This window comes from Xiphias gladius, chromosome 22 (genome assembly GCF_016859285.1).
Source record: "Xiphias gladius isolate SHS-SW01 ecotype Sanya breed wild chromosome 22, ASM1685928v1, whole genome shotgun sequence".
Taxonomy (NCBI): domain Eukaryota; kingdom Metazoa; phylum Chordata; class Actinopteri; order Istiophoriformes; family Xiphiidae; genus Xiphias; species Xiphias gladius.
The window spans coordinates 12,883,266-12,908,395 of NC_053421.1; the positions used below are offsets into that span (position 1 = coordinate 12,883,266).

Here is a 25,130-nt window from a genome sequence, read left to right on the forward strand (position 1 = left end):
TGGTACTAAAAACTCTTGCTTAAAGGCTGCAGAGCAAATATCCTCCACGCTTTAATTTCCTTTTGATAATAGACCATGGTATCCTATCTTTGCTGTAGGCTGTTGATGCTTTTGTGTCTAATTACTTTCTGTTTAGACAAGTTTTTTAAAAAATAGCCATGAGTATACAGTTCCTTTTACATTTTAGGGTATTTTTAGTTCTGGTTGGTTGGTCGCTATTCTGTATATTTTCCTGTGATCACAGAGTAATAATCTACAGTAAGTGCTAGAAAATAATAATTTGAGAGAGATATATCAGTATATTTTTATATTCATATGAAAGTTTATGATGGAAAATACTCCACCATAATATTTTAATATTTCTTTTGTATGAGATCAAATTAAAATTAGATAAACAAAAAGTAACAGCAATCCTTGTTAGACATGTGGGTCATTCCAAGTCAAATCAACAGAGGCCTCCTGACCGACCGTCTTGGATCTGCTTCATACTTCATGTAATTACTTTCGTTGTACCCAACAACTAGTGTGCAAAAATTCCTGCTTGTACCTTCTTTGGTTTCTGAGATATTAAGACTTTAAAAAAGGGGTCATGGCCCTAATTAAAGAGTGTTGCTAAAAAAAAAAAATTACAAAGTTTCATAATTCATTACTTTTGAAGTATTCATGCTACATGCTTGAGATTTTTCAGGGATTGTTCTACACCATTAGATGTCTTTAATTTCTAAATGGTTGGCCCACAGTTGCATATTGGCCTAGTTATGGAAAATTGTATTAAAAAAATTATCTTTTTGCTTTTGAGCTGACTATATCTTCACAGTGAACCACATCAGATCTTTTACGTTTTTACATGTATTACTCATGTTATATGACTTTCTTAGCAACTAGGTGCATGTCTGAAAGAAATCAAAGTTTCTGATTTATGAGGCATTAAAAATAAAAAAAATTATTTCACATCTATATTTCAAGGGCATAGAATCCCAGAAAATCTGTTGATTTGACGTGTAATTACCCATGTATGAAAATATGCAATATGTAGGGAGTTGACAAAATTCGAATTATCATGCAACATTCAAACCTGGTGATTTAGTAATGTCAAAGCTTAATTCTTTTACCATGGAGCATTTATGTTGTCTACTCCGCTGCAGTATATTTATCTACGTTTTAAAGACCTACAATGCAATGCATTGTTGTGTTTTCTCGTGATTAAAGAGAGCCTATATCATTACCGTTTCAGTGGATATCTAAGGTCACCATACTGTTGAGAGCAGTCATTTTGTGTCTCTGTTGTTGTAAGTATCGGGCAACCTCATGTGTCTTGATGCAGAGATGTAATATTCCTTTTGTTTTGCTTTTTATTTTTTATTTTTTTTTAATTCAGTTTTTTTATTCATTCAAGTTATTCAGTTGATGTTTGTGTTTGTGGTCGGAGCACGGAGTCTTGACTCAAACGGCAGTGACTTTAGAGGAGTCTTCCCTGCCTAAATAAATCTGTTTCTAGTTTTGCTGTCAGTTTTGAAGCTGGGAATCATTTTGTATATACAGTATGTGTTCGAACATTTGCTTGGTTGAGTGGATGTGAACATAGAAATAATGTTCTTTGTACTTTAACCGAGGCTCAGCCTGAGTTCAAACTGTTATAATGTTGTGAGGCACATAATCATTGTGTCTATTAAATAGTTAACTCTGCTTGAAGGTCCTATGTGTTTTCTGTCATAATGCTGTGGTGATTATTAACATAATTGGGGTGACATTCAGAGCTAACCAGGCAGAAAAAATGTGTCAAACAGGTCACCATCTCCCTGCTGAGTACACTGCAGTCACTGTATAATCCACTATAGTGTTGTCTTTAATGATTTGTGTTTGGTCAAATGGACTAGATTAGACTCTATATAAGCATTTTTAAGTGACAATTTAGCCTATAATGCTGAGGAAGGTTAAGCTGAAATGGAAAATTAACAAATTAATAATCATTCTTAAGTTTAACATTTCAGGTTTGCTCAGAACTGGTATGTAGACCAGAAAATAGGAGACAAAACATAGTCTATACTCAAAAAACAAAAGATACCTGTGACACTGACTGTGGTTTTACGCCAAAATTATTCATTTGGTTTTCTCTTAACCTGTAATTGATTTAAGAAAATGCCCTTGAAACTTTAAGAGCACAAGGTGTTGTGTTCAAATTTCATTTTGGGTCAGATCAGCAGGCCAAAACCCAAGAATGTTCAATATATTAAACAGGAGATAAGCTGATCCTCACATGTGAGAAGCTGGAAACAGTGAATCTCTGAAAACTGACTCAAACCCAATTAATCACTGATCAAAGTGGTTGCTAAAATAATCAACTAATTGTTTCAATTCTGCTAAAAGTTTTAAAACAGCCAACATTATTTCTGAAAACTAAAGAATCGTACTGAGAATTTTAATGATAATGCGTTTTTGCGTCTGGCTTGTGGATCACACTTTAATGTGCCACCACTTAGTCGGCCACTTACTCTTTCAAATGCAATTGCAGGGCAATTAGATTCCAGTTCACCTCACTTACAACGTGGGAGAGGATACACACTCCAGCACAGAAAGGTCCCAGTTGGATCTGGTGGGGTTTAAACCCATCTTGTTGTTGTGAGACATCAAATGGTTCCTCCCTCACATAGATATGGATATATTAAACATAAAGTGTTCCCAGTCTGGAATATTCTCTTCAGGTATACTTCTTTGCTTGTCATCGGACAGAGCAACACATTATCTCCTCATGCATTTCATTAGGATGAACGAACCTAAAACCCACTTACCAGTAATTCCTCTCAACTTGAAGCTGATTTGCTGTGTCATACTGTTACCAATTCAACCAGAGTAATCTGTCAGAATAGGCTGAATGCAGATGCTATTTTAGGGGTTAGTTGGGGAGACTAATTTTAGCTCTCTGTGTATCTACACCATGTTATCCGACCGTTTTTCCAACCTCTTTCTGAGTGGTTTAGTTTCTGTGAAAGTTCTGGAACAGATTCAGCTGAATGAGCAGGTTAATTATGCACGGGGGTTGGTTCTCTCTCTCTCTGTGTGTGTGTGTGTGTGTCTGTGCGTGTGTATGTGTCTGTGTGTGTGTGTAAGTGTTGGGTCTGACTCTGCGTTGTGTTGTATAGTGGGCAAGGACCACACTTTCTGTGACTGTCTTTCTTTATTGCAAAGCGACAGACATGGCAACATTGTAATCTGTGCCCTCCTGGGGAGAGTCAAGAATGAAAAGAGAGAATAATGCACAGTAAGAATGATAAGAATGTATGAAAATAAATACAACTTGGCCTCCAAAAAATAAAACTATCCGTATATCCAATGTGCACTTGCTTCAAATAACGTAGCGTCACATATATAAAAAAAGACAAAAGGTAAACAGTGTAAAGAAAATGCAAATCTTATCAGGGAAAGTTCAGAACAAGGAGGTAAGAGGACGTAAAGTTAGCAGAACTCCTTCTCCAAGTGTGTGATTGTCCCATCTTTGTCTGTGGGAGAGAACTTCCATTCCCTGTGTGGTCACTCTCAGAATAGATGGAAAGGTTGAACGTGCTCATTATGTCCTGTAGCCTGTTCACTCACTGTCACATTTTAGTGGCTGAGTATCTAACTGTCTCTGTGTTGTATTAGACCCCACCAGGCTGACTAGGGATTTTGTTATAGCATGTTTCCAGCCCACAGTGCCCTACAAAACCCTTCCCCGGAGAGACATTAACCAGCCACATGGCCCGGCTCCATGCAAGCCCCGCCCACAGTCATTCATCATCATTATCTGTGGTCAGGTTCGTTGTCACTCAGACAGTCTTCGTAATGTAATTGACCCTGCGTCTGGTCCTTGGCTTTATAGGTTTGTTTTTTCATAATCTCATACTATTGACTTCCAATATGTCTGGTTTCAACCTCAGGACCAAATGAGGCAAATGAGGTCTTGCTACTTTTTTGTCTCTTTTCCATTTTTAATTTTTGAGTTTGTTCAAAATATGCACATCTGAACCAACTGGTCCTGTCCCTTGTAAATCCTGCTCTGTCGTACTGTGGGAAGAGTGGCTATAGGGTGTTATGATGGAATGGCCTGGTTGCTACAGTATCAGTCTGCTCTTATTGGGTGTAACTGAACGGGGTTTGTAGGTCACAGTAACATACAACATTGATTGGATGGTAATGACATTTGTGGACCATGTCATAGTAAACAGCCACAGAACAACCAGGTCTAATCAATGTGACGTTTTCTATCAAACAATGAAGCCTGAATGATAAAAATGAGACAACCAGCATAATGTGTCTCTCCCAGAGAGGCTTACTTGTCATTTTCATTGCCTGTATAATCAGGGTTTGTCGTTAATTCTTATTTTAACCCAAGATTATTCAGTCCATGAGTTTCAAACCACCAGCACAGATCAAAAGAGACTGGAAGCATGTGTATGATATTGGAAAGTCTGCTGTCTCCGCCTTCAAGGACTCTGTCACAGACCTTTCGTGGCACACATGCAGCTGTTTCTCAGCAAACCACTGCACAGTGCCACATATGTCATATGCCTTTGCCGCATGGTTGGTTTTTATGGTGTACATGCAGTTTTTATCGTTGCCTTCTGCAAACTGCTAACCTTACCTTTTTCTTCCATTGTTCTATTTTATTTTATTTCATTTTGTTTTTTTATTTTATTTTTGACATTGTTACATTCAGTATACAGTGCTGATAGTTGTTTCGAATCCCATGTGGCAGACTTTGTAGAGGGAATAACTAACCTTTTACCCTCCCTGGTCACTGTGTTCTGGGTCTTTATGTGCAGTCATGTGTGTCCATGTTTCCGCATGTGAGTGTGCTCATCATGAGTGTAGATTCTGAAAGATCAGCAGTATGTTGTACTGTAGATTGATGTTTTATGACCCTAACTCTATGGTATATAATACTGAAACTCGGGATATAATTAGTGGCTGTCACAGTGCTTGAATATATAACCTGTTCTACTCAATTAATCTAGGAGAAGTGTTAATTCTTCCCTAAAATTATTATTATTTTTTTTTAATTTTACTATCAAGCATGAACCACCTAATTTATTATGTGCACTTTCCCAATTTTTAAGGTTTTTCTGTTGTTGTTTTTTTCCCTCTTAAATTGCATAAGTTCTCTTTAGAGTCCTTTACAGGAAAGCTATTATTAGTCTTACATTATCATCTTTTGATCATTTTTACTTTGATAACATAAACTTAATCTTCAGAGGGCCTTTGCTTAAATGCAGGGAAATGTAGTTCATGGTCTATTCCACACTAATTTTATTGTTTTGAATCAATGTACAGCACTGTGTGTGTGTGTGTGTGTGCGTGTGTGCGTGTGTGTGTGTGCGTGCGTGTGCGTGTGTGCGTGCGTGTGCGCGCGCATGTGCCTGCTTAGTGCCAACTGATGTTATCTACCCACTCCAGAGGGAAACCATGGGTAATGCCAACACCAGCCCTGAATGAAATCCCCCGTCCTTACACCCTCCTCCCCTCTCCTCACTCTGCCTTTGTCTCTGCCAGTCCTTTCTTCTCTACCTCACTCTCTCTTCGTCATACCTGTGTATTTCTCTCTCTCCTTGACAAAGCACTGACCTCAGTTTCAGGAGGTTTTCCACTTTGGTTTACTTTGTTATGCTTGAGCTGTAAAAATAACAACCTCTTCACCTCTTTTCTCTCGTTCTTACTCTCTGGTTTTCTCTGTCTTACTCTTTCATCTCTGTGGTCTGCAGTAATATCCCATTTACCCAAAAAACCTTGGCTCACCATCCCATAGCCACACACACACACACACACACACACACACACAGAAACCAATCTATTGTGTCTGGCTGCTATGCTGATGAATGAATGAACCCTTGTGATTATTCCTTATCTCTGTAACCTAACACATACATAAGGGGTCTTAGAGACACCATGCAGGCTGACACTGTTTTAAGAGGAACCCCCTCTATCAGTCCCATCAGTTTCTAAAAACCCTGACATCTCTCCAGTGTTAGAGGGCGTCTTGCCAACCAGGACTATAATCCTAATCTGAAAGCACAATCATTTAATCCCTCTGCTGTGGCCCTTTTGAATGCTCACTCAGCCTCATTTGTGTTGTGTAAGACAAGTTTGGGAGCTTGACTGAATATTTTAAGCTTGTTAGTGAGGTAATGATACACAGGCAGCGTATAGAGATGATGTACTGTATATGGTATCATGCATGAATGTACTGATGATTTTTGTACCCAATTCAATAAAAAAAGGATTTCTTTTCTCTTCTGTCCAAAGACTAATTGTCAGCTGCTACAAAGAATTTGTATTGCGTCTAAAAATATTTCCATATATTTAATAATCAGGCTTACGTTGTATATGTCTCATTTATTATTTAACACATCGTGCATGTTAGCTGACACTTTATATTCTGACTGAAAACAAAACCAGCAACAGCAGAAATAAAAAAAACAATTGAACTAAACCATGAAATGTAACATAATCAGACACCACATTTATTCATGCCTGAGCTCGATGCAGCTGTGGTCTGATGAGGCCAGCCAATCAAATTTGTTCAGGAAGTACCACTGTCAGCCGCCTTTGTTCCTCACCATGCTCATCTCCTCAGCAGTAAAACACATAATGATGAGCAGGGCAGAGATAAAAGAAAATTGATGTCTCTCTCCTAATGCTTTCCTTGGCTGCTGGCGCAGTGAGAGGAGGATATGCACTGCAAAGAATGGCTTTATCCATGATTTGAAAAAAAGTGGAATGTATCCTGACAAAGCTATTTGTAGCTTTGCTATCTGAGGACTCTTTTATAGAAAAATTGTGCATTATTAAGCATTTGTGTTTTTATCTTTAGGTGTTTTTTAAATTAGTAGTGTTTTGTAATGTTCCTATAAATTCTATAAATAATAAATCTTTACTTGTATTTGTGTTCTGTCTAATCTGAGACTGCAGAAAGAAGACCGGACTGTACGCATGTTAGCTGTTCTGTCACTGAACCATGCTGTGCTGTGAAAGAGTACTACATGCTCACATTGTGCTGTGGTTTTGGCGCATTGTGAGTCTGCAGGCATCACAGGACTAGACCTCAGCTGCACTGTCAGCAGCTTGTCTTGGCAGTGGAGAATCAATGTATTGTGAAACAAATGATTTTTCTGCCTGGGTTTAGAGCGGTTTGGGGGCTCTTTTCTGGAATCAGGTTAAATTTGAGATGGCCTCAGAACAGATCCCACCGTGATGATCTCTCCTGTTTTAGCCATACTGAGTATCTTTCTCAGTATTCCCACTCTCTCAGTGCAGATAAGTGGTTATCTTGGCTTCAGAGTCCATTTCCACTGTAGGAGTATGGCATGAAAATAGAGGAGTGTGCTTCCTCTGCAGCTGAGGGGATTAACCAGGTTTAAATGATGTTCTTCGGGGTCTTTTTCAGAATCCTTCTCAGGATGTTTTGACAGATTTAATGGCTATGTGTACGGTACAGTTTTGAGACTACAAGAGGTTAATTGGCATAATATAGTATCATCAGGGTTAAACTAACCCATGTCAGGAGTTTTAATGTCTGGAGAAGAAAAGGCATTTTATCAATGCCTTGCTGAAGAGGTCTTCGCAGAATGGTGGCCCAATCAGAATAGACCCGTAGTTAATTCGAGCTGATCCAACAGATCATGAAAGAGAGTCAACAGCATGATATGCTAGCAGTGACTATGACATATTGTACCACATGATCAGAACTGATACTGAATATACTCTGATCCATTCAGATCGACTCAAGTATTAAACATATTGAGATGTAGATCCAATCCTCCGTGGCAGTAAAATAAGACCCTACTCGACTGACTTTAGTTTGGACGTGGGACACATGAAGACCTCTATCTTGCAGATGGTACGGTACAGTGTTTTTGCCCTGTACAATTACTACTGTATATTGAACAGCAGCCTGGAGAGACTTGCTTCTCTATTACAGGGTTACACCATCCCTGATTATTCAAAGATAAAAACAGAGCTGTGTGTGTGTGTGTTTTTCTTCTTCTCCATTGTCCTTAGCTATACAAGTGCCTTCTTGTGTGAATACATTCAAACCCACACACACACACACACACACACACACACACATGCAGCACATACATATTCATATGTAGTGTATAGACAAAAAAATAGTAACAGGGAGAGGGCATGGAAAGAAACACTACAAGAAAGAAATGAAAAAAAAACCATTTCAGGTTAAGCTGTTCAATCTGGCAGTATGTCATGTGATGACTGTACCTCATTTATAGTAAACTGTTCCTCATGGTGCAGTCCAGCGGGCATCTAGTTAGAGATAAGGAAAACAGAGAGAGCAAGAACGCAGGAATGGAGAATGGATTTTTCTGTGCAGTGATGGCTCGATTATCCAATAGACATACATTTAACAGCACAAAGTCTCAGATATAGATTGCATACAGTTTTACCGGTGTAAAATGGGAATCGTGGTCCTTTTTTTTACCATCTGGAGCTTTCTGTAATCATATAGTGTAAATGTTTTCTTAGGCCATTGTTGAAAATACAGAGAGAGAAGATAGGACTAAATGAGGGTAAGGACGAAAAGAGTGGGAGGGAAAAGCAGGGAAGTGCAGGGCAATAAAAATCCACTGCATGGGATCCAGGTAGAGCTGATGGATTTCAGTGTATCAAAAGCTAAGACATCCCAGCACCACTGGTTTTGGCAGAGATGAAACGGCTTTTAAACACTTCCCTTCATTAAGTATCTTTGCCACTGATTGGATTTAAATATTCTCCTTATCAGCAAAACAGCACTTTGAGTCTATTAAGTCATTTCACTTGCTTTGCCCTTCCGCCTCTCCGTTCCTCACTGTTTCACTCTCTGTCTCCCTGGTGTCCACTCTGCTTGTCTCACTGGCTGATCTCTCTGTCTCTCTGTTCTTCTCAAAAAAATACTCTCATTTCCACTGTGCTGCATAGACAGATAAAGTTTGCAGCTAGCACATCATGACTCATTAATGTTACACACAGACATGCCTGCACTTGCAGGACATGCTGGCATTGATTATGCAATAAAGATTCTGTGTCTGCAGTGGTGTGGGGAGGAATTTAATTGGGGCTGTGTTTTGTTTTTTTTGATTAACTGAGAAAGTAATCTGCAGATTGATCAAGAATAAAAATAATAAATTCAATTTTCATGAATCTCGTTTCTTTTCTTTTTAAAATGTTGATTAGAAGTGACCTTTACAATTTCCCAGAGATCAGTTTGATGTCTTCATATTGCTTGTTTTGTCCGTTCCACAGTCAAAAACAAAAAGGTGGTCAATTTGTAATGATATAAAACACAGACAACCGGCAAATATTCACATTCGAGAAGCTAGAACCATAAACTGTTTAGCATTTTACCTAGATAAATGACTTAACAGAAAAATTTGATAATCCGTGATTCATTTAAGCGAGTAATCAACAGAGTGACCAGTCGTTCGACTGCTAAGTCATACTTTTTGTACATATTCAAACTGCATCTTTGTTGTTCAAATACATTACACTTTAACTAAATAGTTCGACATTTGCTTTAAATTTTTGGAAAATTATTATTACTTGGTCTTAAAGCTGGGAATTGAATGAGAAGATCAATACCACTCTCATGTCTTTCCTGTAATTATGGAGCTGCAACCAGGAGACGGCTATCTTAGTTTAGCATAAAGAGTGGGAATGGGAGCAAAATGCTAGCCTTGCTCTTTTTAGGGTGTAGAGTATAGTCCTGCACATAACACCCCAAAAATGCAAAATTTGTCATTTTTACAGTTCTGTTTTTGTACTGATTAAACAAATGGTGTGGTTGTAGAGGCGCTGGTAGGTGGATTTTGTCACTTTTGGACAGAGCCAGACTAGCTGTTTTCCCCCATGTTCATTCTTTATGCTTAGCTAAGCTAACCATCTCCTCACTAAGCTTCATATTTGACAGACAGATATGAGAGTGGAAGGGGAAGATCTAGACTCTCAGCACAGAGGGGGGCAAAGCATTCCGAGGGGCCAAATTCACAACTGTAAAATAGCTGATATATCCAATCCTATCCTATCCATAAACACAATTGTCACTTATTGAGCCAAGCAAGCCTATGTCTAAGAAAACTTACAGTGAAGCCACCCTCTCAGACAGGCTTGTTCTGAAGAACTAAAAAGAGAAATCAGGTTGCTAGTCACGTTCAAATGTTTCAGCACCGAGGACAGCATGCGGCGATGTACGTGCATCGAATGACGAATGGTTCAGCAGCAACGCCGATTGACAGCGACAGGCACACTGTCTCAGTACCATGCCTTTCTTGCACGGGAATAACTTAAACAAAAAATAGACAGGGCAGTCTGCAACACGAAAGGCCTATTCAAATATAAAATAGACACAGTGGTCTACGACACTTCAAGGCCTACTCACTTGCAAAGCAGACAGTCTACAACACCGTAGGCTGTGACACGGACAGGTGCCAAGATGCGGTAAAAATGGAGTTAACCATTGTGACTGATTTCTTCATAACCAAAATTTAAGTTAATAAAGCCTAATTATGTATGTTTCACTCACCATTGCTGTCTTTGCTCAGCCTGCTGTTGTTTAGTGTAGCCCATTTGTGTATTCCACCATCCTCCATAGAACAAAATAATCCTTACAGGTTAATGAATATTGTACATATCATGGTCCCATTTTAAAAATGAATCCTCCTCTCCTTCATGGTGGCAAACCTGCCAACCAGTTTGTTTTGGTCAGTCTTTATGTCCTGCTCAACACACAGCAAAGTGATGTTGAATAGTCTGGCCTCATCCAGCTACAAATGCAAATAGGTCTTAATGCGCCTCAGACAGCTGAAATTACCGTCAGTACTGGCACAGTCTCATCGTTAGCCTCTGTCAGGCTAGTAGTGCTAGCAGCAAGATTAGACTGATTTTTGTGGATGTGTTGAGAGGATAAGCAAGACGAGAACTAAGAGGAGCAAAGGATCCAATTAAACCTTTCCTACTCTCTCACTCCTTGCATTTTAATGCACCGGATTTGTACTTTTTCTCCATTTTACCTCAGGGTGGTCAAACATGTGAAGCCTTTGTAGCTAGCAATTTTTATTATGTTCGTTGGTGCCACCAGAGTTTTTAGAGTATTTTCACCCAAACAAACTAAACTAAAGGGGGTGAACACAAATTGGTGTGATAAATATAATGGACTGTGAGTGCACGCCAAGACATGATGGATAAATAAAGCATTTTTGGTGGGGTTAGATTTTTCTGTGGCTGAGTGCCGCCACAGCTGAATGACTGCAAATGAAACACTGCTCTGTATTGCTTCGGTTCCTACAGAGATTCAGTATAACTGTAGGCCAGTGTGAATGTTGTTTAAGGGGCTGAAAACTCATTGACATTCTCAAGTAAGGCTTGGCAATGCATTGTGCTGCTTTCATGTGTGAGTGAGTGTCTCATGTATGTGTTTGGGTGTGTGTGTGTGTCTGTGTCTGTGTCTGTACTCATAAATGCGTGTGTGCAGTATGGGCTAGCTGTTGCCATAGTAACGCAATATGTGTGACTCAGGGTTTGTGGGTTTGGGGTGGGTGACAGAGTGACAGAAAAAAGAAAATTTGGGAATGGTAATCCTGTAAATGGACTACACAGCAGACACACACAGGCACACACAGAGAAACATATAGGACATTGTCTACTTTCTCTCATATTGTGTGTGTAGGTGTGTGAAGCAGAAATTATCAATAGTGTGTGTTGAATATTCTGTTAAATAGCAATTAAACATGATTTTATTTACTCATAAAAAATGAAGAAAAATTGTATGAAAAAAGTCTGTGTCAAATTTTCATAATAAAATAGATTTGGCTCAGAAATTCCCCAGCAGAGCTCAGGGTTGGTGTGTGTGTGTGTGGAGGGGGTGGCATGTGACACAGGCCAAGGACGTAGGCCAATGGTGCTTTAGAGCCTGTGGCAGTTATCTTGTCTTTGAGCCACCAGTTTTTGTGTGTGTGTGTGTGTGTGTGTGTGTGTGTGTGTGTGTGTGTGTGTGTGTGTGTGTGTGTGTGTGTGTGTGTGTGTGTGTGTGTGTGTGTGTGTGTGTGTGTGTGTGTGTGTGTGTGTGTGTGTATGTGTGTGTGTGTGCAAGCAAGAGAGAGAGAGAGTAATAGCAGATGCTCTCTCTGGTCTTGTAGACATGCTCCAATGCTGCTGCCCTCTGGTTGGCTGAGTAGAGCTGAAGGCGGGATGGTGGTTGCTGTGAAATCATTGGTTGATGGGAACGCTCAAGGCTTTAAGTCCACTTAAGACAGAGAGCAGGAAGAGAGCGAGAGAGAGGTAGGAGGGCAGTTACAGGGAGGAGGGGGGTCGTGAAACGGGGGTGTTAAGGCTTTGTCCACTCAAAAGAGCAGATGGAGAAGGGCAGCACTGGGAAAGTGCAGGAGGGCAGTCATTCATTGACAGGAGGAGGATGGGTCGATGAAAAACTAAAAGAAAATCCAAGAGGCTGTGGCAACAGGAACCAGAGTATGTTTAAAGTATTTTAATTAGTTAGAAGGATCAGTCCCCAGAAGTGTCCTTCGGTCCCTTTGAAAGTATCCGGCTACTGTTGACTGATTGCTTTAAAGCCTTAATTGATTATCTAAGTACTTAACGATTTACTACACTCTCTTGCAAGACTGCACAGAAACGAAGAATCCTCAGTGGACAGTTAGTACGTCCCCTTCACTCAGAGTCAGCAGACTCTTGGTCATTGCTGGGTGTGATGGCAGCTCCTGGAAACCCACTGGTGTATACCATTCTTTCTTTAACTCCTGGTGTTTTTCACATGCACTGTTAGGAACTAAAATTATTACTCAGTGCCACCAGACACACACAACCAGGGCTCCATCCATGGAGAATTACAAAGGAGGAAGGATTCTTGTGCAGAAAACCTTTTTCTGTCACGCAGTTTTGAAGTTCTGCAGACAAACTCTTATGTCCACAAATTGCATTTTTAATTTTTTTTTTTTCACTTATGAGATCATACTGACGCCATCTTTTTACCTATTGACCATTCTTCTGCTGTTGCTCTGTATACTATAAAATGTGACTGGGGGATAATTTCCGTTCTTTACAACCTGCAAATTATGCTAAAAAGAAGTCTGACATTGAAAGACAGGGAAGTCAGAAGAGAATATAGTTTTAAAGGGCTATTCCGTCAATTCATTATTGCTCTTCTGAAAAGTTGGGGGACTCACAAGAGACAATCAAAATAAAGAATGGTCGAAATCTGTGTAGCAGAGGTCGTGGTTCAAATCTGATCGTAGTTTGCACACTCACCGTTTTCCTGTGCAATGATTATTACCGACATTTTGAGTGTGTTTGCCTTTAATTATACCTCCACTTAAAGTGGGTGATAATCTGGCTGATAACTGTTGGCTTGCTTTGCAACCTGTTTGATTGTCAGACCGATCAAGTTTCTAGCCTAGTTTGACATCATTTTTGCGATGACGCGATTATAAGTTACCATAACCAATAGAAACAATGGTCAAAGCTATGACAATGAGACTCAAGTAGTAGTAAACCGTGATTGTCATCTCATAAAAAACATTCACATCATCTCATGTAGATTTAGCTTTAAAAATGAAGCTAAAAGATTCCATCACCAGCCCTCCTGCAATGACACACAGTATGTATTATAGTTACCTTCTAGACAATAGAAAAACTGAAAGTCAGAGGGCGAGCTGAGCGTAGCAGTGGTGACTGGTGCTCTTTAGGAGAGGTTATCTGTGGTCACACAGGCCTGCCTGTCTGTCAACATCATATCAAGCCACACAGACCCTGCCTGTGGAGCTGAGCCACAGAGGGCTGGGAGATACTGTCATCCTTTTTACCCCGAACAGTATTTCCTTCTTTCTTTTTTCACGTCTTTCGAAAATATTGTGACTTTTCATATACTTTCCTTAATCTTATTTTCGCTAGTGCTCTCTTTTCACTTCCTTTCCTGCTTTCTTTCCCTCCCTGCCCTTCGTGCCAGTCATTGTTTATTTGGGACTTGTTAGTATGCTGTGCTCTTTCTCCCCCTTCCCTCCGTCTTTCATTTTATCTTCCGCTCCTCTGCTTTAGACCTCATCTCCAGTTTTCTCTCACCTTCTGATCAATCTTTCTGCTCCCTCTCGTCTAATCTCTGATGTCAGTCTCTCATTTCCTTTCTTTCCATGTCACTCTCCTTCTGTACATGTTTCATCTATTCTAACCCTAGCTCTTTTTTACTTCATTTTATTCAAATATTCTCTGCTTTTATCCATTGGCATTTGTTTTCTGTGGCTTCTAACCTAGATCTTTTTTTGTTGCATTCAAAAAAACAACAGGTTTAAGTCGCCTTTTTTCTGGGGCCTTAAAGCGTCTTACAAGCTTAGCCTCTAACCACAAAGATTATGAATATTTTTGTGCTGTTTTTTTAATATTTGTGACATCCGAGTTTTATTTGAGCATGCCATCAGTGCAGAGTGAAAGCAAAAAAGTAGGAGATGGCTTGCCACAAAGGTCATTGCAGCTCACTCTGCAGATTGAGCTGCAATGACCTTATTATCTAATTATTATCGTATTATCTAATTGGTAATAATTTTGAGAAAAGATTTTTTTTTTTAATTTTTAAGCAAAAAATTCAAAAAATAATATCACAGATTCTACTTCATAAAATGTGACTATTTGTTGGGGGTTTTTTAGTTGTCTACGATCTTTGGATTTTGGATTGTTGGTTGGACAAATCAAGCAAATTAAATATGCCTCTTTGACAATTTCCTATAGAAAAATAGGAGCATTTTTCTCAAATTTTAGAGATTGTTTTATAAAACGATTAATTGAGGAAAGTGATCTAATGAATCTAATGAAAACAACTGTTACTTGCTGCCCTTCTTGGTATGTGCCTTTGCTGACCAATCAGGGTATTCTCTCTTGAAAAGGGTAGACAGCAATGTCCCTTTTCAAAGGTCAGGCTTTAGTGTGTTGTGATATTTTTTGACAAGATCCAGTGTCATGACACCCAACTTCAGCTTGTAAACATGAATTTGTATTAGACATTGAGCTTGTTTTAGTTTTTTAAATCTAGAGTTTTTCCTTGTTTTGACCTTTGATCCTCTGAGGGATGTTTGTATGGTCCATAATAATAATTCACTTTTAGTACACCGAAATTGTTACCATAGATTTTTATATTATAATGTACAGTGATGTCATATAGAGACTCAGTGTTTGGATTGATCACTATGAAGCACTGGAATCTTTCCTAAAATTCGGTCTTTGTCAGGGTTAACACATTCTCAGTTACATGAATCGTGCAAGTCATTGCTATAACAACAGCACACTCTATGGCAGCCATCTCAACAAACCAAGGCTGTTTGTCTGGATAGGAATGTCAAGTTTTAGTGTATTCAGTTATACCTCCTCGAGCCTTGACTTTATTTCCATAGCTCAGCAACAGAAGCGAACTCAGTTCTCACCCTGTGCCCTAATAAACAGTGGCAGTTGGTGCCCAGTTTGCTCAGCAGGTAGAGGCAACACAAGCAAGAAATCAAGAAAAACCCACTGACCTATGATGGTCTCACTCAGACAGGGTGTATTCCAATAAAAACAAAGGTAACTTGGCTGAATGTAATATGCATCTCAGTTTGACGTGGTTGTTAAAATCAGGAACTTCTCTGAATGGTTCTTGGTCTTGGTCTCTGTAAATGGTCTGTTTATATGTTTGTTCTCAAGTAGAAAGGTGCATTTCTCCTTGTTGTCATTCCTCAGACAGAGATGTTTCAGAGTCACAAGCCTTTTCATCTTGATGAGTCACTTGGAGAATTCTCTGTGTTCTCTGTCATTTCCTTGTTCTTGTCATTCAGAGTGTATATTTACAGCTACATACTCATTATTCTCTCTGTTCTCTCTCTGTTTCAGGCTCTCGCGTCTCACCGAGCCTACCTCTTGACGGCACGCATTCCCACCAAAGTAAGAGCAGCAACTCAATTTTAAGTGTGTTTTGTGCAGCAGAGTCAGCATTTTGTTTCTAGGGACCAGAAATAAAAAAAATAATAGGGTAATAGTAATAAATAATGGAGTATTATGTCAGCAAATGTTGTAAAATGTTTGTTACTCACCTTTCTGACTGTAAATTAATCACAATAAATTGTCAAAAATGACCTTAGAAAAGTTTTGGGACATCTTGCGACAGCCCCAACACAATTGATTGGCACCACAGTTGCGCTGAACACGTAATCTCCTTATTCTGTCACTGTCAGATGAAAACCTTTTTATAAAACCAGTTTTGGTGATGCTCATGTTACAGGCTTTATCTTCATGGTTTAACTCTCCTCAGAATTCTGGTTCTGTTCTTTAAGTCTAACAGTGTTTTACTGATTAGCATCAATATGCATTTTGGTCCCTCCTTTATTCATTTTCCCAACTCAACCCTTTGTTTGTGTATGTACATGTTTACATATACACACGTATGTTTTGCATTGGCGATACAAAAGAACAAATTAAGGCTAAAGTAATAGCTCTGTGTGTGCCTGGTTATAGTAGAGTTATATAGCTGGTTGACAAGCCTGTGGTTTGTTTGTTTTTGTTTTTTTTTAACATGGAACCTCAGTGCCATAATGCAGTACAGATGGTGTCTGTTAGCACCATTACCAGCAATGAAACATCTGTCATTATCTTTACCAGCATCATTGTCACCACCACTACATAAAAACCAACAGTGGAGTAACAAAAAGCAGATGTTCACTCAAACTTCTAGCAGCACCAGTCAAATAACTGTTACAACTGCCATTATTGAACTTCATATCAGACTGCTTCTGTATTGTGACCCCATTAGCTGGGTCTGGCCTGTTAGCTTTTGAAAATGGGCCAACAGTAAATGTAAGTAACATCCCTTGCTGGGATTTGCTCCAGTACCTTGTGACCCTAACCTTGGATAAGTTAGTATAAAAATGAGAGGAAGACATTATCACATGTTCATAAAGAAATACCGGTTTGTAGCCATCTCTGTATATGCAGGTATCAGTGGTTACTGTACAAATCACTTTGCTTTAAGAGTTTCACAGTTAATTCTTGACCTTGGAAACAGCAGTTGGCAAAACAGTCTCACCTCACGGTCCATTTAGTAGTAGTTGCGGGACTTTCAGTCATATCGCATGATCTTCATCAGTAGATGGAACTTTTAACCAACAACTTTTAAGCCAACAGATGTGGTGAGGAGTCACATCTCTTGGAGTCAATGCAATAACTGAACATCTGCAATTCCACAATGAGCAAACTCCATCTGCTGATGATCATCTGATATGATCAAAAGCTCCAGAAATGCTGCTAAATGAACTGTGAGATGTGATAGTTATTTCAACTTTGCCATATCGTTTTTCCAACAAATGTGCAAACAACATATGTTATTTTAAATATGAAAGGGACACGCTACACTACTCAACTGAAATAAGTGGTAACTGTTCAAATTTGAATAGCATTTCTACAGTATTTATGCAAAGTGATCATAGGATATGGTTGCAGTTTATAACTCTGTTCAGCCTGTAGTATTGATTCCTTAATAAGTTGTAATTAACCAACAAAACATAAAACATCCTATAGTCAGACCAACACATTGACCAAAACACAAACTCACGAAACCAAACAGCGCGGTGATCGCATATGGAAACAGACTGTAAAACAATGTTCTTCCTCCATTATCCGGACCGACTATCCTCCTGCTAGGAAAGAGAGACACTTAACAGCATTTTCCCCAACCAATGAGAGCACATAACGTCATATCGTGTACCAGGTCCAGGAAATACTTAACAGTTGCCCTTCAAATAGATGCTTTCCACTCAATAAGATGCCTCCAGGGACAGTTTAGGTGATTGATTGGTTGCTTGAAAACTGATTTATAGGTTTATAGGTAGAAGAGGCCATAAAAAACATTCAAAGCTGACCCTTTTTCACATGACGTCATATGTCTCCGGTGTTATGAGCCGTTTATTTAGCCTGCTCTGCTGTTTTCTATCTATTTGCTCTCTTCTGACCTGAAGGGATTAGACACATACTAGCCCCTCTGCTCTCCTGTCTACTGTATGTCTCACCCCGTCTCTGTCTCTGTTTTTCCACTGTCTTTTTCTTGGTCTCATTTTCTATTCTTTTCTATTGTACTTTCTCTTCTCTACTTTGGATGTTACTCTTGTTGTTGTACCATTCGCCAATAAGAGTCGGTACTGTAAGAAGTCTTGCTGTGACTTTTAGTTGGCAGTATTGGCAGTCTTCCCATTGCTGCAAACCTCTATCCCCTTCTCCTCTCCCCTCTTAGTCAGATTACAGCCATAGACAACCTTTGCTCTCCTCTCCTTGTTTCCTTTAAGCCAATTCGTTGATGTTTCTCACTCTCATCCTTGCCTTTACCTTCTTTTACAGCAATCCAGATTATTTCCTTCTCTCTTCACCCTGTTCTCTCTCTCTGTCTCTTTCCCTTTATCTCTATGGTTTTCCCCCCCCACTCACCACTGTGCCAAAGGTCAGCAGGGAAAACCTACAAAATTTTAAATCCAGTTGAATCTGATGGTTTTTATTTCAAAAGTAACCAGTGCATGGTTTTCCCTCCAGGAACTCTCTGCGACTAAAGATAATTGTCGTTATCACTTAATCATTCAGTCAGCACAGAAAAGTCACAAATTCCAACGGCAAGAGCATGATGATTTGAATAGCTTTTTTGTTTTAAGCAGCCAGCATCAGATAATTCAGCAGATATTCAGGTGACATTGATAAAATAAGGGAGAAAGCATCAAATCCTCACATTTGAGAAGGTGGAACCAGGTAATGTGTGCCATTTTTCTTAATTAATATTTTAAGGAATTAATCGTCGTTACACTGGTCGATTAATTTTCTTTTAATCCAATAATCGTTTAATCGACGCATCATTTTGGCAGTAGCAAAAAGGTTTACGATCAATCCAACCCAATTTAAAACTTTATGCAAGTGCTGGGTGGGTTCTTGCTGCATACTGACTTTGTTAAAAGACAAATCCTGCTAACATCCATGAAAAGTGGACTGTTACATTAATTCTCCTCTTATTGATTTTTTTTTTTTTTTATGTGAAATCTATATCACAGTGGACATGAGTCAACTGCAAATGAAGATTAACTTTGCTCACTGTTCCAACACATGAACTATTGACTGTATGTATCCTTTGTAGATTGTTTTCCAGTTTTTTGCTTTTTTTTTTTTTTTTGACAGTTTGGGGCATTTATTTATCCTTCTGGCCATCTGAATGTATTGTAGGAAATGTATTTGATCTATCATGTGAAAGTGGAAACCTAAAGATGCATCTAAAACACAAGAGAACAATCTGTAGGTGGAGATTTTGTTAGTATTGTTCTTCCGAGCAGAGCCCAAGGCCTTAATATTTAAGTATTGTGTCGCAGTAGCCGTAAACCCTCACTTAAACACATACTGTGTATTCCTCTTCTCTCAGTGGTGGTTGTAATCCCTCTCTAGCTCTCATGCACATCTCAGTGGGTTTTGTGTGTGTGTGTGTGTGTGTGTGTCTGTGTGCGTGTGTGTCTGTGTGCGTGTGTGCGTGTCTGTGTGTCTCCAATTGATGGTTTGGCTCTGCCCGAGAAGCTGCAGAGCCTTACAGTCTGTCAGTGTCATCTACCAAACATCACTGATGCTCTTTCTCTCACACACACATACACACACACACATACACACACACACACACACACACACACACACACACACACACACACACACACACACACACACACACACATACACATACACATACACACACACACACATGCATACACACACTGTACATTTCATTCATCTCTCCCTCCTTTCCTCTCCTCTTTTTTTCCCCCTGTAGCCTCTTTTTGCCATATTTTTCACATACCAGTACACTCTTTATCTCTGTAACAAAAGATTACACTGAGCATACCTTTCATAACTTAGACACTCAAGACACAACTTAATGCAAAACATTTCATCCAATCTAATGTAAATTATAAAGAAACCTGAAGTAACATAAACAAGTAGCTGTCTAACATTCTGAACTGCTTCACACTAACAGACAAATGTTTATAAAGCCCAATAATCTCCCAATCTACAGTTTACGGTTATAACTGACTGTAACATTCCTAATGTTCACAATTATAATCAATCCCTGTACATCATTTTATTCTGTGTACAGAATACACGTTGAATTTTTTCATGAAAACAGAAAAAAAAAAAGAAAAAAAGAGAGTGGTTAAAGTGACAGACGGACAGATAATGAATGAGTGAAGGATGCAATTACTCAGGCATTTGGTTCCTTCCAACATCTCCCAGCATGATGCCTGCCATTGGCTAGAGCTCATATTTATCCGCACACTCACTCATCATTGGCTGTTGCTCAGTACAGTATGTATTGTATGCTGTCATGTCATTTGCTGGCTCTATGAAATGAACTGATTGACCCCTTTCTAGTAGGTTTAGACGCTGTTTACTGCACACAGATGATACTTTTCAATACACAAATCAACATAGTATATACTATAGGCCACTGTATCATTTGTAAACACACTATACTCTATATTGTGCTTACACGTAAACCCAGGTGTTTGCACATTGAATAGACAGGATTCGCTGTTTTCACATGAATCCATTCAATAACTTATGTGTGCTGACTTTCCTGTTATACTTGGGTGAGTTTGTAATGAGACATAAGTAATAAACTGTATTATAATTAGAAGCAATCTAAATATGATAAATTGTTCTGCAGTATAGTTTTCTAGATCTACAGTAAACAGTGAAAAAGACTCCTATATTGACCTGGAACTTTAAAATAATTGGTAAAGAATTACATGTGTAATTGACTCTAGCATATTCCAAAATTTATGAAAATTTTGCCCAGTACTTTGAAAAGAAACTCCAACTATTTTACCTGCTCTGTCTGTATTTCTTTTTTTCCATTCAGGGTGATATCTTACTGAGTTTTTAGGTTATTTATATTTCTAGGAATTATTTCTAGCTTGTAGAAGTGAGTAACCACAGGCATCACTGAAATACTGTACACACACACACACACACGCACACTGCATACTGTAGTCAGACAGTAGACAGACAGTCTGCTTATCCACTCCCACTTCTCATCTCTGAGCCAAGCCTCAGGAACACAGCGCCCACCTGGAATAGTCTGGCCGCGCTCCCTGGCCTGCCCTCAGGCACTGCACTGTTTGTCTATGTTTGTGAGAGAGAGACAAAAAGAAAGAGAGATGAAGAGACAGTGCAAGAAAACGGTGTGCTTTGTATATAGTTGAAGGAATTTGTATTCAAGGTTCCTCCTCTCACATAAAAAAATCTCTTTTGCTCCCCTGTTTAGGTATGGAAAGGCAAGCTTCTGCTGTTCTTTGTTTTCTTTGTCCTTAAATGCTCTCTTGAAACTGCGATAGGGATGATGATGAGACCTTTTTTGATTTACAGTATTTTCCATTTTCCATCAAAGCTGCACTCAACCCCTTCTCATTTCAAATAATTCAGGAAGCAAATTGTAAACACTGAAAAGGAAAAAATGCATATACGTTCTTTAGTGTCTTTCCTTTTTGTGACTGAAAATTGTTCAGAAAAAATACTTTCTTGCAAATGAGCAAGCATCCTTAAGTGGTATGCATTTTAAATGTATTTACAAAAATTAAGTGACTGTATCTCACCTCCCGATCTTTTCATTTGAACCTGCAAATTTGTTGACTGCTGCTTTGAAAGAAATGTGTAAATTTGTGAGTCAACATTTCTCAGTCAGTCACTGTACTACACTGTAGTTGTCAGCCACAGTTACTCTCACAGATACAGTACACTAACTGTAAGATCACATACAAGCACAAGAACAACACACTTGCACATTCATTCATTCAAACAATTGCCCCCATGTGTATACTAAAATATACAGTAAGTTCAGCTTTCAGTTCTCTGATAAATAAGTTAAATTAATGTTATGTTTAGTATAAGACTGTAATGCATGATTTTTTCTTAAAATGTGCCTTTAGTAACCATATAGTGCCTATTACCCCCTGATTTAATAGTGCAGTTTTTGCCCTTTTAAATATTGTTAGAAGCAACCTGTTGTTCAAAGCAGGTCAGAAAGAGAGTGGTATTTCAAATATTTTAATGGTGATTTCTGTGCTCTTTTTAGGTGGAACACTCCTTTAATTATCTGGAGATCCAGGGAGTTGCTTGTAACAAGCCTACACAGGTACTACAGAACCTTAGACCAAAATTAACAATGTCCACCACATATAGACCGGATAAATATTAAAGCAATATTTCAACATTTTTGGGAAATAAGCTTATTTGCTTCCTTCCCAATTGTTAGATGAAGAGATGGATGCCTCTCTCCTGTCGCTGCGCTAAGTATGGAGCTGGAGCCGGGAGGCGGTTAGCTTAGTTTAGCATAAAGACTGGAAGCAGGGGGAAATGGCTAGCCCTGCTCCCTCCAAAGTCCCCCCCCGTCAACACCACGTAACTCATCCTAAAGCCATGTCATCTTTACATTTATGTTAGTGTGCAGATTAAATAAATGAAATACAACGGCATATTCTGTAACTTTGGACAGAGCCAGGCTAGCTGTTTCCTGCTATTGCTTGTCTTTACGCTAAGCTAACAGCTAGCTAACTCGAGCGCCATACTTAGCATACAGACATGAGAGTGGTATCAGTCCTTTCACCTAACTCTCTAAAAATAAGCAGGTAAGTGTTTTTTTTTTTTGTAATTATGCCCTTTTATGCATTCAGGAGGATTGTTAAAGGATTGTTACAAAAACGCCACCGTTACATACGGTTCACCTTCACCTTGTGTGTCTTTTTCCTTTGCATTTTAAATTCAATATCATGGGTAGGGTTTGCTCCTGTTGAGTATCTGCATTAAACTAATTTATAATGACAGAAAAGCCAAGGCATGGCAGTGGCAGTGTTAATACAGACTAAACTTGATACTAAAATACTTATAGCTGAAACATCATACAGTAAAGGGTTATAATGTGATAACAGTGCAAATCAGTTCTTGAGTACCACATTTTTGTTATACTAACAAATCCAATTAGAAGGATTATCTCCAAGGTTATCAGGTGAACGCAGTGTACTACATTCAGCTCAAATCCCTACAATAAAAACAAGCAGATTTATATCAATGGTACATGGACCAACACTATTGCTTTCGTGCATTAACTTGTCTCCCGTGACATCAAAGGTCAGAGTCAGCTACAGGACAGATGCTCAGGATTCGGTTTTTTGTTTAGGGACACTAGAAAATGGATGTTTGCTGATATAGGTACTTGAGCCCAAGTCCTCAGGTTTAAGGACAGTGCCTGTAATCACAACAGATGCTTTAGTGAGTAGGAGACAAAAAATCATTAACATATGTGACAAAAATCATTAACATATGCGACATCAGAATCTGTTCAAGGACCCAGAAATGATAGCGCTGGGTTGGATTTATCCCATCTGGAGAGAGCTTCCATTTGGCTTTTTGACCAGAGCTGGCTGGCTGTCAGCCAGCAGGATCTACCTACAAAATATGATAATCTGTCACTAACCACACTGTTCCTGCAGTGAAACCTCTTTCCCACTCATTTTGAGAGACGTCAGTCCTCTTAATATCTTGACTGTTGGTCTCCTGCACTATCTAGGATTATGGTAATTTTGGCCTATGGAAGAGGCACGTATCACCTCACATCAGCATTTGCATACTTGTGGTGAATGCTGAAATGGTTAGCCAGTCTTGGTAAATGTCATTAAATCTTGACTTTTACTTCATGCAAAGATGTGGGATGTAGATGTGGCTGAGAGGATAGATGGTGATAATTTTGTTCTTGTTATTTGTATTGTAAATTTAGTACATAGATTCATGGGATTAGATGGACAGAAAAGTCTAATTATGAAATAAAAATGAATGGAGAGTAACAGGTACATATGTATATAGACAAATAATGCATTCAGGTCAAACCCTTTACTGCCAATAAACTATTCTTATGCAGTGGATTTTATTTTTTAAAATCAGACTGAGGCAGTGGATGGAATAGAGTAAAGAAAAGAGGGATGACTTATACTTATTTAGCTTGTAAAAAAAAAGATAAACAGTTGTTGAAAGCAGGTGAAGAAGAACCATGGGCGTTGGTATGAATCACTAATCCGTGATGTGTCCTTTTAGCTGCTGATAGAGTATGAGCGTGGCTCCTTCTCTCTGAGGCTGCTCTCTTCAGAGGAGGTTAATGAGGTGGTCGCTCACATAGGAAACTGCCTACTGAGGATATGTCCTGGTCTACCGCCTAGGTGAGTTCAGCCTCTATGTGTGTGTAACATAACAGTTTCTGCTCGTTTTCATGGAGTCATGTGTAGTGAAGCGATACTCATCTCATATTACTATTCTGTTGATTTTGCATGTCATATGTATCCCTGACTTCCGCACATGTCGCTTTGGTTGAGGGTAAACGCTACAGAAAAGTCTACTCACAGGCAGTGTAATGCGGATATGAATCTCGTTTTTTTTTTGATGAGAACAGGAAGAATGAATATATATGCAGAAATGAATGTAGATGTAAAACCATAAACTTCAATAGCCTCGGCATGTGAACAGGACAAAAGTCTTTGACTTGACTCAGAGGCTGATGTTTGGATTTTTGAACTGCAATCTAATTTAATGATGCCAATGCTCTTTTTTCTTATTTTTCATTAGACATTAAGTTGCGTAGTCTGGAAGTAGCCTGGAACGGCTTGATTGAAAATTTTTTAAGGGGAGCGGACACTATGTTTTTGAAAATGTCCCCAGCTACAGCATACAAATGGGATGACTAAACTATGTACTTATTTTTTACTTTTCAGTAAAGTGATGAAGAAGCTCTGCATGGAGCCTCCAGACAGGCTGATCTCTCTGCAGACTCTGTGGGAGAACAACAAGCCTGCTGAACCTGGACCCTGTGGTATGAAACCTGTGACTGTAATTACTTGGTGCTCTACATCCCATTGCTCTAATGATGTATGATGTGTGTGCATTTACAGTTATATAGTGAGTTAAGATCAGTGGTTTGGTAGTTTTACATGGTGATTTGTTTATTAAATTGATTGCAGTGTTAAATTACGTGCATTTTTGCACAATCCACATCTCACAGTTTTAGCCAAAGTTTCCTCTAATTTAAA

General features: G+C 39.0%; 1 protein-coding gene across 2 annotated transcripts in view; it reads left to right on the top strand.

Moving 5' to 3' along the window:
* The window catches only part of LOC120784309 (F-actin-uncapping protein LRRC16A-like), a 69,242-nt gene that overhangs the window by 10,950 nt on the left and 33,162 nt on the right, over positions 1–25,130 (top strand). For both annotated transcript variants that reach the window (XM_040118008.1, XM_040118009.1), the window contains exons 3-6: positions 15,886–15,936; positions 22,133–22,192; positions 24,145–24,266; positions 24,816–24,913. In XM_040118008.1, coding sequence (XP_039973942.1) covers positions 15,886–15,936; positions 22,133–22,192; positions 24,145–24,266; positions 24,816–24,913 — 331 coding nt within the window. The remainder of the gene's footprint in view (positions 1–15,885; positions 15,937–22,132; positions 22,193–24,144; positions 24,267–24,815; positions 24,914–25,130) is intronic.